Here is a 16,717-nt window from a genome sequence, read left to right as displayed (position 1 = left end):
TCTTAACCATCGCGCCACTCGGCCGGCCCATCACGGCTTGTTTTCTAAGTTAAGTCCATGGCTTCGCCATCAGTTGAACTTGGAGGGGACCTTTCTCCTGAGGACATAGCAAGAGGGACATGCACAGGGCACTTGACTTGCTGTGCAGTGGCCTGGATAGGGTTGGGACATCTGTAACTCCCAGGCCAGGTGTCGTGTCCCAGGTGGCAGGTGCACTTCTGGGACTCCAGGGGGCTCTGGTTGTCGGGATGGTGCCCTATTCTGCTTGTTAGCTAATAGGTTACATCTCTTATGGGCCCTTATTCTCTACCTACTGGTTCTCTGTTTGCTGCCCTTGTGAGAGTCTCCTTTAAGAACGCAGCATGTCTTGTCAATAGAAAACAGCTCTTCCCTTGCCTGGGAGAGTCAGGCAGAGGCTCAGCTCATTGCTCCGTTGGGTAGGAAGAAGCAGTGTGTTGGCGAAGGCATGGCTGGCTGATCTGTTGCAAGTTCGATAGTTGTTAGCCCGTAAGCTTGAGCAACGGCACAGAGAAATATGCATGTGATGCATGCATGCATGTGATTTGCAGGCATGTTTATGTGTGTGTGTGCGCATATAAATATGTACGTACATATGGAAAGATAGAAATAGAAAAGGAAATGGAAAGGTCAATGAGTCATTGCAGCTTCAAAAAGAAAGTCTTTTTTTCCTTTTCATTTTTAATAATACACTACTGATTTTAAAGGTTTTGTTAATAAATGTATTTGCCGCCCATCTTAGAAAGTTCTATCCCTTTGAATTTGGCAATTTCCTGAAAAAAACCAAATAAAAATGTTGTTGCACCATGAAATAAATATTCCTGAATAGAGCTGTATATGAGAATTTTCACAAATATTGCTTTTTAAAATGTTTGTATAGAGGGCCGGCTGAGTGGCTCAGCTGGTTAAGAGCTCGCTTAGGAGTGCCAGCTCTGAGCAGCAGGGCTGCGGTTCCAATCCCACATTGAGAGCCAGTGACCCTGCGCCCTCTACAGCTAAGATGGTGAACAACAGCTTGACCTGGAGCTGGGCTGCTGTGAGTCGCCGGCGACGGCGTAGGCTGCAGCGGGGCTGCCGTGAGCTACCTGAGTGGCTGGCAGCCAGTGTGAGTGGCCGGCAGCCGGTGTGAGCTGCCGGGAGCCGCTGTGAGCGGCTGACCAATGACTGGCGACCGATTGCCTCACCTGGGAAGAGCACAATGATCAAACCAACATGGGCCAGTGAAGCGTGTCCTCCACAACTAGACTGAAGAGCAAAAACAGCAATTTGTCTACCTGTTGGTTCCCCTTCCCTGATTCGCCAACGCTGTTCCCCTCCCCCTAATTCCCCAATAAAATCTTTAAAAAAATAAAATGTTTGCATAGATTTTGTTTTTACCCCCAAATGTAGTATGTGTGTACATGTACGTGTGCGTGGGTATCTAATATGTGTGCACATGCTTTTAATACCTCACGTCCTGTTGTATGACATGCCAGCATGTGGCCTGGTGGTGTCCAGTGTGTGTTTGGTCTCAATACCTTGCATTCATTAAGCACTGCAGTAGGGACAGGTGCGGGAAAATGTATGTGGATTTAATTCTTTACAATGCTGTAAGGAGATGAGCAAGATCTGGGTCCAGTCCGTTTAGGAAAAACATGTTCATTGGAATGGTTTGCTCATTGTTATTTGTTCTTCCTCTAGACAAGCTGATGCCCAGTGTCCAGAAGGCAGGCCAGGTGCCCAGCGGGACCCACGGAGCCCGTCCCAGGTCTCTGAGCAGCCTCACGCCCAGGAAGCTCCAGCGGGGCCCCGGGAGGGCCGTAGCCGAGCAGGGACTCTACCTCGCGATTACAGGTACTCAGAGGACCACACGCCCGCAGACCCACCGCTACCACCACCCGTCCCGGGACCTCAAGCACAGAGCAGTCTCTCGGCCCCGCACGCCCGGGGGCAGGACCCACGGCCCGTGAACGCTGCGCCGCTCGCCAAGAGACCAGCCCCACAGAGGCCACCGCCGCCCAAGCGGGAGCCCAGGCCTTTCAGGGGCCCCACCGGCACTGCACCTGCGGGCGCACCTGCGGCCAATCACCTGGCCTCGCCTGGCAGGCCGCTCCCATCACCGTCCCCTGCAGCCCTGGAGGTGTGCGTGGACCGCCTGTCCCTCTCCCGCAGCCCCTGTGCCTCGGTGGACAAGCTCAGCGGTGTCCAGCCTGCAAACGGCCCGCAGGCCCCCGGGCAGCACGACCGGCAGCAAGTAGATGAGCACACGGCCTGTCCTAAGCGGGAAGCTCTGCTCCCTTCCAGGTTCCGGGCCCTGCAGACGTCCGCCATGGAGACGTCTCGCTCTCCTTCACCTCAGTTTGCCCCTCAGAAGCTGACCGACAAACCCCCGCTGCTCATTCAGGACGAGAGTTCAACAAGGTACTGCCCTGGGATGGGGGCCTTATGCATTCTGCCCCTTTCGCCAGCTCCCTTCCGACGGCGGGAGGTTTCCAGTATGTCCTCCCTGGGCGCTGAATTGCTGGCGCCTCGTTTTTCCTCCAGGCGCTGGATTGTAAGTTGGTCCTGGGAAGAGCTACGCAGGGGAGGGCCGCAGCTCCAGTTGGGGGCCTCCTAACTTGTTGGGGAGCTGCCCTTTCGCACAGGGATGTGAAGGAGGTGGTAGACAGCCCCTCCCTGTCCCCCCCACCCCCCACCCTTCATCAAGTCCGAAACACTTTTATTAGTGAGACCTGAAGGCATCCACAGACTAGAGCTGTGGGTTTTCTGAGCAATTTCTCTTTGTAAGTCACATCCCCTGTTACCTAAGCACGAGACCTTCAGGCACAAGGGCTGTTTTTCTCAATAGGCAATATTTCCATATTCCTTTTTGTCCATAATCTCTTTCTGTGAAAAAAAGCTAAGCTGGCATACACCCCGTATGAAAGCAGAAGAGAAACCGATTACATTCCTTGGTGCTGTTGTCAGAATTTCAGGTGTGGCATTGTCTGTCGTGCCCTTTGAGATGTTGATAGATGGCTGGCAGGTGGGTACTGACCCATCAAGAGTAGGACTTTTAGCTTCGTGCACTGCCTTTCAAGAATGGAGAAATGAAGGATGTGGAGAAAATCCATGTCATTCTCTAGAGCACCGGTTCTCACCGTGGGGGAGGGCGATTTTGATCCCTCCGGGGACATTTGGCAATGTTGCACAGGACGGCCCCCACAGCAAGGAATCACCCAGGACCGAATGCCAGTACTGTCCAGTACAGTAGCCACCGGTCACATGTGGCTGTAGGAATGCAAGTTAATGAAATTAAATGGAACAAAATTGGTTCCTTTGTTGCCCCTCATGTGGCTAGTGGACAGCACACTGGACGGCACAGATACCAGCTGTTGCCGTTATCCCAGACAGTTGCATTGGACCTCACTGCCCTAGAATCTCGAGTTACCAGCTCTGTGCCTGGTATCATTCCCAATGCAGATGTCACTTAAATAGCCTTTCACTCGCGAACGCTGAGTTCTGAAAGGAAGGAAAAGCCAGAAAGTGGTCTGTGTGGTGGGTCGAGTGGACGATATTGTCACAAGCAAGCTGGCACAGGCACCCTCAGTTCTCCGGAGCTGCTCCCTGCAAGGCGGGCTCCTGGAGAAACAAAGCCAAGTGCCCTTGACCTGACTTGGCTCTAGGAGGTGGGGACTATTTTTAATTTTTTCCTTGCCCCAAGTGAGTGTTGATTTTCTGAGAGTTTGAGAGGGACTTTGACAAGCAGTGACAGTGCTTATGGAACATACGACGAGGGTCTTTGGACGCCCACATTATTAGAGTTCCATCCACCATGTCATTTGGGATAACAAAGGTTGTCCGTGAACCTGTATCTTTGCTTTACAAGGCTTCGCAGCGAACCTGAATTTCAGTGTCCGGAGCTGTCCCCTTTGCGCTTCTCTGGGAACACAGTAGCACAGATAAGTGGTGGCCGTGCCACCTATGAAAGCAGCTACCAAGGAAGGCTCTCATAATGCCATGCATTAAATGTCATTGTCCCCAAGGGCATGTATTATCGGGAAGTCCTGGTATGAGCATGTGGAATCTCAATGACATACAAGACCAAGGAGAGGCTGGTGCTCAGCGAGAGCCCCGGGCCCGCCCTGTTCCGCGATCAACTACAGACAGGCCAGCAAGTGCCGCACGCCCCAGACGGGGCCTCCAAGGTTGCCTGTCCTGTGGGTGCAGCTCAGAGATGCTCTTCATGTCCTGGCTTCTGGTGCCTCGATTTCTTGAGCATTAACCCCCCACCTCATCTCCCCGCTCCCACTTTCCCTCCATCGCAAGCTCTCACCACCTGCGGGGGAGCTGACCAGGGTGCAGAGCAGCTGCATGTCCCCAAATTCAGCAGGCAGGTGTTGAGCAGCTCCCGTGAGCAGGGCCTCAAGTTGGCAGCAGGCGTGCAGAGAAAAAGACAATGCAATGTTCCCACCTACAGGGGTGCGGTGTGCAGAGTAGTCATTCATTCCAAATGCATCAACATCTGCCCTAAAGCTAGGAAGCTTATTTTTACGTCTTTGGAAATTCTCTGAGATTTTCGTTTGTCAGTTCCTCTCACCCCTCCCCGCCCTGGCCATTCTCCGTCTACTTGTGGAGGAGGACGCCACTCACTGGCCCATGTTGGTATTATGATAATTGTGCTCTACCCAGCTGAGGCAGTCGGTCAATGTCCATTGGCCGGCAGCTCACGCCAGCCACTCACAGCAGCCCAGCTCCAGGTCGAGCCGTTGTTCACCATCTTAGCTGTAGAGGGTGTAGCTTACTGCCCCTTTTGTGGGAATCGAAGCAACAGCCCTGTTGTTCAGAGCTCACTCTCTTATCTGGCCACCCCTGTGTGTTTGTTTGTTTAACTACAAAATGGAGACCATGGCCAGGACCTGGAAGCTTTGACAGTTAGAGCTTTCACCGCTCCCAGTGTTGTTCTCGGTGTTGTCCTGAAGCCTCTTTCTGTGACATCAGGGAGCCAGCCAGGAGGGCTGCTCTGCCTGGGTCCTTTACATAGTATGATCCCTGCCAACTCGAGCATCGTGCTGGAGAGTCGCCTGAGTGGGGCGCATAGTTTATCAGACCCAGAATGGCATGCAGGCTGACCGGCTCCCGGGAGTGGCTGTGTGAGCACAGCTGGGTGGACTGTTTGACGTTAGGGGCTGGGCCCCTGTGGGCAGCAGGTGACTTACCTGGAGAAAGCTGCACTCCGAGAGCAGCCGCCTCCCGTAGAGGTCACCGGCGCTTGGCACACCCTTCCTCCACTGTACCTCCGGGTCCTGCCTTTTGATTAGGAAGCAATGAGATCTGGTTGCGGTAAGGTCTAACCCACTGTTTTCTCCTCATTTTGATGAAGTAACGTATGGTGTTTTCTCCTAAGTTTGATGAAGTGAAAGTTCATCACACTTATTTAATGTGGAAATTTGTGCGGTTTTCAAGAGGAGAGACCATTTGCGCTTAGAAATGACCAGGGAGAGATGCTTTGTTGGAAAGTTATGTCAACCTGGAGAGGACTTGTCCTTGTCCCCCCTCACCCCCCCAAATACTTCTTCCTTCGCCGGGAATCAAGTTTGTCCTTGCTTGGGGGAAGATACAGGCTGGCTGAAAAGTCATTAAGTGATGGTCAGGGTTTGTAAGTGGGCAATGAAAGGCATGGAGAGGGGTTGTTGTTTGTTCTTGCTTGGAGAAAAAAGCCAGAATTTTCCCTCTGAAGTTTAGCAAATCTAAATGGCATTTTGTTTTAGCCTTCACTCCACATCCTTATGACCAGAGAAAGAGCCATGCTACGTTCCCAGCCACCAGTTAAAGGGTGAAAAATGGCATTTAATTTAGAGTATCAGAGGTTCCCTTGTTCTCCATAAATTTATCTGTTAGGGTCACGTGGAGAAATGATGTTAAAACCCATCGAGTTAGAAGTAAGTTTGGAGTTTGGGTTGTGATCTGGGCTTGTTTTTTTTTTTTTTTAATTTCCTCCTGAGCGCCAGTAAATGGCTCTCTTTCTCCGATATGTTCTTTAAAAATACTTGGACCCGTTTTTTTGTCCTGGGGGCCCTCCTCCATAGGATCCTAGGTGTGGTGCAGTGAGTGTGGCTGAGGGCCCAGCTGGCATTTGGGTTGTCCTGGATGCAGTGCCACCATATTAACCAGAGTTTTTGTTTTTATTTCCTCTCTTCCCTGTGGGTGCTCAGGTGCCCCCTCCAGCTCCTTGCACCAAAGAAATTTATTTTTTTTAATTTTAAAAGGAAAAGTGTGTCCTTGGTGAGTCACTTAAAATGATGCAGAAGAAATATGTTTCGTGTTTGTTGCCAGATCCTTATCTCACTGGTATGAAAAGCCACGTGAAGGGTGAGGTGAAGTGTTGGGTGGTGGCAGGCAAGTGGAGAGTGACACCCAGTGCCCACAGAATATAGGGGAGCTTGAAATTGGGGCTGGGGCTGGGTGGCACTCACATTCACATCAAACATAGCCACTCTTTTTTTTTTTTTAGATTTTTATTGGGGAATTGGGGGGGGGATGGGAACAGTGCTGGGGAATTGGGGGGAGGGGAACAGACAAGTTGCTGTCCTTTTTGTTCTTCAGTCTAGTTGTGGAGGACGTTGCTTCACTGGCCCAAGTTGGCACCATCATTGCGCTCTTCCCGGGCGAGGCAGACCAGTCGCCGGCTTCTGGACGGCCGCTCACTGCGGCTGCTGGCCGCTCACGCTGGCTGCTGGCTGTTCACGTTGGCTGCTGGCTACACACGGTAGCCCATGGCAACCCACTGCCACAGGGGCTGCAGCCTACGCCGTCGCCGGCGACTCATGGCGGCCCAGCTCCAGGTTGAACTGTTGTTCAGCATCTTAGCTGTAGAGGGCAGTGTCACTGGCCCTCATATGTGGGATCCGAACCGGGGCTCTCTGGCATCCCAAGCCAGCTCTTAACCATCGTGCCGCTCGGCCGGCCCCATAGCCACTCTTTATAGAAGTCCTCTTGCAGCCTTGAGAACCATACAGGCACCCACCCTGCTTTGAGAAACACTGACCGAAGGCACTCATGGTAATTGTGTGAAAAATGCCTGTCCATTGCAGCTTTCCTTACAAAAGAATGTTTCACTGGGGAGGTAGGGGGGTGCTCAGAGTTTGCACCGTCATTGACACGAAAACAAATGAATGTGCCTATGCTCTCAGGCCCCTGGAGGTGCGTGGGTGACTACTAGAAAATGGAAAGCAAGGTGCCTGGATGCCGACAGTCCAGAGACCAAATTAGGGGCAGCAGGGGACTCCCTGGCCTCCTCTTCCTGCCGTCCTGGGCCCTGTGATCACGGAGGCCCCTTCCAGTGGGGTGACTGCAGGTGTTTGAGTCAGGGTTCCCATCAGTACGGGGAGGTGAGGGGACCAGCAATTTCTCATCCTGGGTAGACGCACTGTGCATTGTCAGCCGATGGCTCTTCTCTTTCCAGAATCGAGCGGGTGATTGACAGCAACACCACTGTGAAGATGGTGCCCATCAAGATTGTGCACTCAGAGAGCCAGCCGGAGAAGGACAGCCGCCAGGGCCTGGCCCACGCTGCCGAGCTGCCCGCGCTGCCCAGCGGGCTGGAGAGAGACCAGATCAAGACGCTGAGCACATCGGAGCAGTCCTACTCGCGTTTCTGCCTGTACAGCCGCCCGGGCGCCGAGCCCGAGCCCCGGGCCCAGCCTCCCGCCGCCAGCGACGGCCGGGCCTCTCCGCCTGCCCTCAGCTACGTGAAGGCTCGAGAGAGGACGGCCGAAGACGTGAAGTCGGAGGAGCTGGCCCGGGAGATCGTGGGGAAGGATAAGTCCCTGGCCGAGATCCTGGACCCCAGCGTGAAGATCAGAACCACCATGGACCTGATGGAGGGCATTTTCCCCAAGGACGAGCACCTCTTGGAAGAAGCTCAGCAGCGCAGGAAGCTGCTCCCCAAAATCCCCTCTCCCAGAACCATGGAGGAGAAGTGAGTACGCATTGTCCTTGGCGGTGCAGCTGGCTGAGTGTGTGTGCGTCTGCCAGCCTCTCTTAGGCCTCAGAGGGCGAGGGGGCATGTGTGTTTATGTGTTTTCATGATTGCTCTTGGAGGGACAGGTTTTCCTAAGGCTGTCCCCAGCGCGCAGCACTTTTCGGCTCTCTGCGGCTGTGCTGAAGGAGACGCTGAGGCATTGAGGTCCCTGTTCCTGCGGGGTGGTGACTTCAAGGCCTGGCAAAGATGTGAAAACACTGCAGTGCCCGTGCTTTCTTGGCTTGAGGCCAGTGCTGGCTTACGGTGCTGCCCGCACGGCTGCTTTCTCATGACACAGAGGTTCTCCAGCCGTTGTCTCCCCCAGGAGACAGTTCGTGATATCTGGGGACAGTTTTGGTCGTCACAGCTGGGAGAGGCTCTCTTGGCATCTAGCGGGTAGAGACCAGGGACACCGCTGAACATACTACAGTGCACAGGATGGCCCTACAGTGAAGAGTGATTCCACCCCAAATGTCACTAGTGCTGAGGTCCAGAAATCGGTCCTAAGGGAAGTGCGGCTTAGACTGCTGGGTCTGCCCTTGTGTTTATTAAAGAGGAGATACAGCTGTCTGTTTCTCAGCAAGTGAGTTCGTTTTGATTGGCTTTGTAAGCCGCACTTTTCAGCATCTGTCATTCAGTCGTCTGCCTGCAGAGGTGTACGTGATTCCGCCTTCCGTGGCTGACGTCTGTTGTCTCCATAAGCATCCTTTAGTGACAGTAGGCTGGAGTGCCAGTGCAGTGCAGCAGACGAGGAGAATAGGGCGAGACAGGACCAGAGCAAGAGGCAGCTAACATGGCTGCTGGTAGGAGGGTGCAAGATGCCCCCCCTTACAGAGAGTGGCACACATGTCGTTCTCATGGACCTCGGACTCCAGCAAAAGCTGTCTGTCTACACTCTTCCCTCCCAGACAGGGGGGTCTTTAGACATCCCTCCTTATCGACGTTTCCCCATTAATAACCACATTCCATAGACTTGATGGGTATCCATTTGGCAAGGTATTTTTTTTAGTCCTAACCTTGTCGCCTACTTTTCCTCCTTTTGCAGTCTCATCTCTTTGGCTGCTGTCCTTCTGTTCGCGCCGCACTGTCTCCCACCCCGGAGACTGAGCCGGGCTGAGGGGCACGTCTGTGCGGACAGTCGCAGCTAATTGAAGTTCTGATGTTTTTACTCAGGAAAGAGGAGCCGAGCGTGCCGGCGGCTGTGTCCCTGGCCACCAGTTCCACATACTACAGCACGTCGGCCCCCAAGGCGGAGCTGCTGATTAAGATGAAGGGTCTGCAGGAGCGGCAGCAGCCCGAGGAGGATTCAGGGAGCGACTTGGACCACGACCTGTCTGTGAAGAAGGTAGGGGAGCCGGAATTCCCAGTGGGGCCTGCGTGGGCAGGAGGGAGGGGCGGCGCGTGCCTCCATCCCCAGCGTGGACCCTGCACCACGTGTGTGTCGGGGCATTTGTGGTCAGCTTTTGTGCAGGACAAGGCCATGTAGGGGCAGTCGTATGCAGCCATTTGTGGTTAAGTCTTCTGTTCTGAAATGGGGTCTCTCTGCCTTCTTATTGTAATGCGATCCAGTGTCAACTTATTATAGCTAAGTGGGCACCATTCTCTTTCATTTTAAGTTCGTCTGATATGTCCCCTCTATTCTGAATAAAACCTAGGGGACTTCATTGTGTGCCCTTCAGGCAGTCACATGTCCTCTTTGGCTATCATGTTCAAATACCTATAACCAGATGATCATAAATCTAGCAGTGGGTTGTAAAGGGCTTGACAAACCAGAAGCATCATTTGTTCAACTCCTAGAGCTCCCCCAGGGACTTGGGGATATGGCAGTAGACAAAACAGAATAGAGTCATTACTTCCCTGAGGGAGGTTATGATATGACAGTAGTGGTAGATGGACAGCCAACTCATGAATAAACGTATGATACGGGCTCAGCAAACTATGGCCCATGGGTCAAACCTGGCCCACCACTTGCTTTTGCAAATAAAGTTTTATTGAAACACAACCACATTCCTTCCTTTACATATGGTCTCTGGCAGCTTTTGCACTAGAGCAGCAGAGTGGAATATCTGCAACAGTGACTGTATGGCTTACTGTAAAGTCTAAAATATTTAGTCTCTGGCCCTTTACAGAAAAAGTTTGCCAACCCCTTATGTAATATGTCAGGTGGTAAGAAAACTGAAACAGGGTGAAGGAATAGAAAGAGTTAAAGGACTGTGATTACAGAGAGCGTTCTGATGAGGCCATGATTGAACAGAGACCTGGAGTGATGTTAGGGGCCGGCCCTGTGGGTATCTGGGGGTGCCAGGGTGGGGACCAGCAAGGGCAAACGTCCTGGGGTGGAAGCCTTGTGGCATGTTGGAGGAGCACCCAGGCCAGTGGCCAGAGCTGTGTGGACAAGGAAGGGAGCCTTGGAGGTGAGGTCAGGGACGAAACAGTGGGTGGCAATGTGGCCATGGTAGGGACAGAATTCTTGCTCTCAGTGCCAGTGTCGATGCTACTAGATTAGCTTTAAATCTTCATGGCACGTCAGCAAGCCAGACCTGTGACTCTTAGGTGACTACGTGTTTTTTTGCAGGAAGAACCTAGCATATAGGGATGAAGGAGTTGCCAAAGAATGTCACTTTCAGAGGCTATAGCGTGTGCTGTTTTTGCCAGGGGCCTTGAGTTGTGCCTAAATAAATAGCCAGTACCAGGGGAAAGAAAGGAGGGAGCCAGCATTTTGTGAGTGTTTTTTATATCCTTAGCCTTTTTCAGGAGCCCACAGTGCGGAGTGGGGTGGAGTGGGCAAATGCCGCTAGACAAACAGAGCAGGACTGCAGGGATGCGGCCCTCCCTTCCATGCCCTTCTGTTCAGACACCCAAGGGGCCTGTGTGCATCCTTGGGATCACATGGCTGGAAAACAGGACTCCAGAGGGTTCCAGGGTTTCTGCTTCCCAGGGAGCCTGAGGTGGCCCTGATGGCCCATCCCTGAGCAGAGCATCCCCAGGTGGGGGAGAGCCGGGTATGGCTGGGCTGGGCTGGGCAGGGCGGGGCAGTGGGCTCTGGAAGGGGCTGATGGTAGCAGATAGGGTGTTGCCTCCTGCCTGCAGGTGGGGAGCACCCTGAGTGGGCTGAGAAGGGGTGGTCACCAGGCCCAGACCCCCAGCTCCTTTGGTTATAGGCTGACATCATGGGAAGCGGTGACATCACAATAGTGGCTCACATCAGAGTAGTGGCTCATGGGAAGCGGTTAGCTGAGAGGTCTGAGGCCTGGCTCATGGGGGCAGGATCATGAAGGCAGATAAAAAGGCAACAGTCTCAGGTTTCTGCCCCCCCCCCTATTCCCCTGGGATTTTCCAAGCCAAAGCTTGCAGCTTCCTTTAAAAAAAAAAAAAAAGAAATAAAAGTACTTAAGGAAGGCTACAGACAACTACCAAAAAAAACCCCAAAAGCCCCAAACCACACACACATACACACAAAGCCCAGACTGTTCTATCTGCCCTCTCATCTCCCCCCAACACAATAGCTTCCTGTTTTCATTTCTTTTTTTAAAAAAATTTTGCCTGCCTCCTCTTCATCTGGAAGCCAAGGGTATGACTGCTGGTGGATGGTGACAGGCACATGGCGGGCAGAAACCCATCTTTGGCCAGAAGGAGGTGGGAACACCAGACCCTACAACATCCTCAATCCACACACACACACCTGTCAGCCATCTTCCCTCTGGCTACCGGTAGGGGAACGTGGCAGGAACAGGTGGTCCCAATGGCTGAGCGATCGGCACTTCTGGCCTTCCCAGCTGGCCTACCTCTCCCCTTCTCCACCAGAAAGGATAGTCTCACTTTGGGCCAGAAGCCACTCTTACATGAGGGACGGACACTATACAGACGGACACTATACAGGAAGCCTGGTCAGGGCAGTGGAACTAGAAAGACAGCGGCCAACCCTCTCCCTTGCCCACTCCTGGAGGTAAAATTCCCCATCAGAACAGTCTGTGGGCACAACGCAACACGCTTGGGTTCTGACTGAGTAAGCTCCGTTCTGTGCCAGCTCTGCTTGCGGACAGTTTCCGGGCTTCACACAGTTAGAAGGCTGTGCTGCGGACTAGCTGCTGCTTCAGCCAGCAGCTGGCCCTTCCTTCTAAGGGGAAGGAATAGTGGGACATGGCTTGCTGGGCCTGGCCCACATTCCCACAGCGCAAGGCTGAGAGGCAAACCGAAGGGGACGTGAGCCCGCAAAACCTAGCCTGCCATCTTAGCCACTACAAAGCTGCCCAAATCACAAAACGTCACACCTACCACTCCAAAACTCATCCACTGAGTGGGAGGCTGGCTGGCTGGCTGAGGGATAAGGCGCAGTGCAGCGGAAGGAGACCCGCAAGCCTGAGAGGAGCCAGGCTGGACACACACAGCTGCTCTGGGCAGCTGCCCTCAGCCTCTTCCACCTCCAGGAGCCAAAGCAAAGCTCTAGGTTCCAGGCACAGAGGCGAGGCTGCCTTCATTCCAGGCCCTCGCTCTGGAAAAGGGGTGAAGGGTAGCCTAGGTCTATGGGGAATCAGCCTGTCATCACCAATCCTTGCAACACACAGCCTGTCTCTTCCCACATGTACTCAGGATGGCCTACTCCCCAGGTAGTGATTTCACAAAGGAAAGGTACCAGCTATAGTTACCAAGCTGATGCCATCCACAGAGACGGCGCCCCACAGACACCTTCTGACCACACTAGCAGGAGGCTGGGTCCTGGAGCCAGACTCTCTCCTGGCTTTCCTTGTGCTGATGCAAAATACTGAGCATCGCGCATCCCTTACTTCTAAGCTCGGGAGTGCGGTCTCACTCCCTGCTCTCTTCTGCAAGTAGCAAGGCTGGCTGGTAGGGAACCACCCTGAGGGGTACGAGAAGGGGAAGTCTGTTCACTTTCCCCATCTCCCAAAATACTTGAGGTGGGGTTGGCACCCTCCCCAAGCTCTCAGGGCCTCTAGAACTAGCCCAGTCTCCAGGTGAGCCCTGGGACTTAGCTGGGGGGAAGGGAGGTAGAAGCATGGGGTGCTCATCTGTCCTGGGGGCTAGACAGCCCTGCCCCTTTTCTGGGCAGCAGTAGGAATACAGAAGCTCAGCTCACCAAAATCCTGTTGGTTCATGTTTCTAGTGAATTTCCCGGAAACATTTTTAAGCAGACTACCAAACTACCCTTTCTCAATGAAAAATTCATTAAACTGCTAAAGCTCCTCCCATGCACTTTTTCTTGCAAATCAGATAGTTGTATAAACACACAAAAATAGGAAGGGGGGGAAAAAAAAAGGATGTTTTCAAAAGGAACTTGCTTTTAAGTGATGAAGACATGCACTTGGGGGTGGGTGGACGGGAGCTCTCATTTGTGTTTTGAAATCCCAAATTAATGAGCATGATAAACTTATTGCTGGCGCTGGCTTGACCCCAAGTGGCCAAGTGGCACTGTCTGACTCTCTACTCTGAGTCCTCGCTGGGTCCCCCCAGCTCTCCCCTAACCTCCACCCTTTCCCTTTCCGTTGACTTGGGACAGCCCTTGTAGATGTGCCAATCACACTGGGTGGGAAGGGGGCAACGGGGAAGGTCACAGTGCATGGGGTTCAAGGTCACAGTGAGCAGAGCAAAGGGAATCACGGTGCAGGTAACTCAGGTTGTCCCCTCTGCTCAAGTCCAGCTGTCTGCCACGGCAGTGTGACCTGTGGCAGACGACCCAGGAGGCGGGGACTGTGGCATCCTTTCCTGCCCGCATTTATCTGCACTGTTTGAAGCCTTGTGACCCATCAGGGCCCGAAGGCTGTCTGATCACATTATTGGGCTGCCCCGCTGTCTTTGGATTGGGACATCCTGGTCGGCCTGTTGAGGAGGGGTTTCTCTTGTTCCTCCTCGGGGCTGGCGCTGCCCTGGATCCACTTCTGGGCCTCGGCCTACTTTGCCTCCTGCTGTGCTGGGGACTTGCCGGGAAGGGCTGGCCTGCTGGTGGAGTTGGGGCTGCTGACCACACCGTTTCTGGTGAGCCCCTTGAGGATGCATATCCATTGGGGGGTGAGGGGCGTGGGAAGGCTATCGTCCTGAGTCACAGTGGGCATGTTGGGAGGAAATTTGGATCTCCCTGCTGTCTGCCGCCTCCTCCCAGCTCTCAGCGACCTCCTCATCTTCCGCCTTCCTCGCCCCTGATTTATTAATTTTTTTTTGACAAGATCTTTGCGCAAGGGATTATGTTGAAAGTCAGCTTGTATTGTCAGTGGTTAAGAAATGCTCCTGGTTGATTCCAAATATGATAGACAGACGTGTTCCAGAAGAAATAGTGTGATGCATGCATAATAGAAAATTACTTTTCATTTAGGAAACAATAGCTCTTTGGTTTGAGGAATTAAAAAAAGAAAATGAAAAATAAGAGGTTTCTGTCGTGGGAGGTTGAGAGGCCCGTTAGCTGGTTCAGAGGCCCATTTGTTTTATTCTGGTGCTTGTTCCTTTTTTTTTTTTAAGTATAAAATAAAAAATGTTGTCAGGTCCTCTCCTGAAGCTAGAAACTACGTACAGTTAGGGCAGTTTTAGCTCCGTCCACACCCTGGATGGAGAGGACTCTGTTCTTTACAGCGCACCTTCGTTTCTCATGATGTAGTGAATTTGGGAAGCAGCTCACCTTGGCACTCACTGGTGTCTGTGGGCACTTTGTCCATTTGCTTTGGGATTGAGAGGAGTCACTGAGCTTGCCTCCTGACAGCCCCCCCCACACATCCCCCCCTCCACGATTAAATTCTTAAGCTGACTGACATTTTTAGTTCAATAAGCATATGTTGGGTGATTTCACCCTAAAGGAGCATGTGGTGTAAATCACAGTTCTCTATGGTTAGGGGCTCAGTAATTCTGCTTTTCTTACTGATGTGACACAAGGAATGGCTGCCCTGTCATTTCTCCCTTCTTTCCAGTTGACCTGCAGATCTGCTGGGTCACACGTTGTGCAAAGTGTGCACAGGTGAGACGAGGCGAACATGGCCATGCAGGCACACTTGATTGGCCTCTCAGTGGTAAAACAGCAAGACCCTAACTCCACGTACACCAAGCATCTCCAGAGGGACCTGGGCTGGTATGGTCCCAGCGACCCTGGGTGGTCATAGAGCCGAGTGCCAAATCAGGTGGCCCTTTGTTTTAGGAGACTGAGGACAGAGACAAGAAAAGGGAAGCCTCGATATAGGGACGCAGCGAGGGACTTCAGGTGGCTGGTGGGAAGCATAATACTAGGAATGCTACGCACGTTGCCATACCGGGGCAGCTCAGGCAGACCCTGCTCAGAAAGTGCCTCAGTTGAATTGTGGGGTTTCTTCTGGAGAACCAAACATGGCAGATTGGGTGACGTCTGGAATCGCTGAGAGTTATGGGTTTTCCTTAGAACCAAGAGCAGGGTGCAAGGTGCAGAGAGAAAAGACCTCATTTCCCCCATAGACTGGGACAAAAGGTAGGGTGTGGGGCTGACAGTTGAGAGGCAGCCATGCCTCTGCCGAGACCCAGGCCAGCTTCTGCCACCACCTGCTTCCTGAATGCCATTGCTGCAGAAAATTGGTGGATAGGCTTGCTGGTCACTTATTCTAACTTGGGCGAAGGCTTCAGCACCTGAGAGCCATTGATTTGTATGCTGCCCAGGCTAGTAAATCTCATCTCAGAAATCTTTGAAAGTCAATGTCTGCACTTCATAGAATGGCCCTTTAAGGAAGAAGAGGAAAGCGTTTCTAATAAAAATTGACGTGAGACATATATAAAGGAATCGCTAAAGGAATTTGAGCTCCTGCCAGCGTGCCCGATTTCAAGGTAGCCCAGCTGATACTGGACGTTTTGAAGGCACATTTTCATGCACTGGCATGAAATCTTCATTAGTGTAATTGCTAAAAAATCATGAATTCAACTTGTGACAACATGGATGGACCTAGAGGGTATTATTCTGAGTGACATAAGTCAGACAGAGAAAGACAATACCATATGATCTCACTTATATGTGGAAGCTAAGAAACAAACTAAACGAACAAACAGAAATGGACTCATTGATACAGAGACGAAAACTGATGGTATTAGGTGGGAGGGAGTTGCAGGGCTGAGTGAGAAAGGGGAAGGGAATAGAAATACAAATTGGTCGTCACGAAATAGTCATGGGGATGTGAAATACAGTATGGGGAATATAATCAGTAATACAATAACTATGTATAGTGCTAGATGGGCATTAGACTTATCAGGGGGAATCACTTCATAAATTACATAAATGTCTAACCACTATGCTGTACATCTGAAACTAGTATAAAATAATATCAAATGTCAACTCTAATTAAAAAAATAGTTATGGGGATATATAGTGCGACATAGTGAACAAGGTCAGCAATATTATAATAATATTATATTATATATTATAATATATTATAGTGTCCAGTGGGTAATATAGACAGACTTATTGGGGTGATCATTTTTGTGAGGTGTATAAATATGTAATTGCTATGTTATTTTGTACACCTAAAACTAATTAAAAAAAAAAGTAGTTATTCCTGCTCAAAAAAAAAAAGAAGAATGTGAAGCTGAAAAATTACCAGTAGCACTGGCTGGGGGTTCTCATTCATCCATAGTCATCTAAAATGCTTACAGTATTTGTTCAGGTTAAGACTAATGGCCAGCAAGAATTTGGGAAGTTCTCTATCCCCGAAACCCAGTTGGTGCTTTTCCCTTCAAGTGATGAATATCTCAAATATGGCTACC

General features: G+C 51.7%; 1 protein-coding gene across 6 annotated transcripts in view; it reads left to right on the top strand.

Moving 5' to 3' along the window:
- The window catches only part of SHROOM2 (shroom family member 2), a 64,221-nt gene that overhangs the window by 40,784 nt on the left and 6,720 nt on the right, over positions 1–16,717 (top strand). For all 6 annotated transcript variants that reach the window (XM_019651198.1, XM_019651199.1, XM_019651197.1 and 3 more), the window contains 3 exons: positions 1,699–2,418; positions 7,442–7,957; positions 9,173–9,344. In XM_019651198.1, the coding sequence (XP_019506743.1) occupies positions 1,699–2,418; positions 7,442–7,957; positions 9,173–9,344 (1,408 nt within the window). The remainder of the gene's footprint in view (positions 1–1,698; positions 2,419–7,441; positions 7,958–9,172; positions 9,345–16,717) is intronic.

Source organism: Hipposideros armiger, unplaced genomic scaffold, assembly GCF_001890085.2.
Source record: "Hipposideros armiger isolate ML-2016 unplaced genomic scaffold, ASM189008v1 scaffold_155, whole genome shotgun sequence".
Taxonomy (NCBI): domain Eukaryota; kingdom Metazoa; phylum Chordata; class Mammalia; order Chiroptera; family Hipposideridae; genus Hipposideros; species Hipposideros armiger.
Note: the sequence above shows the minus strand (reverse complement) of the source record. Positions and strands in the feature narration are given on the sequence as shown.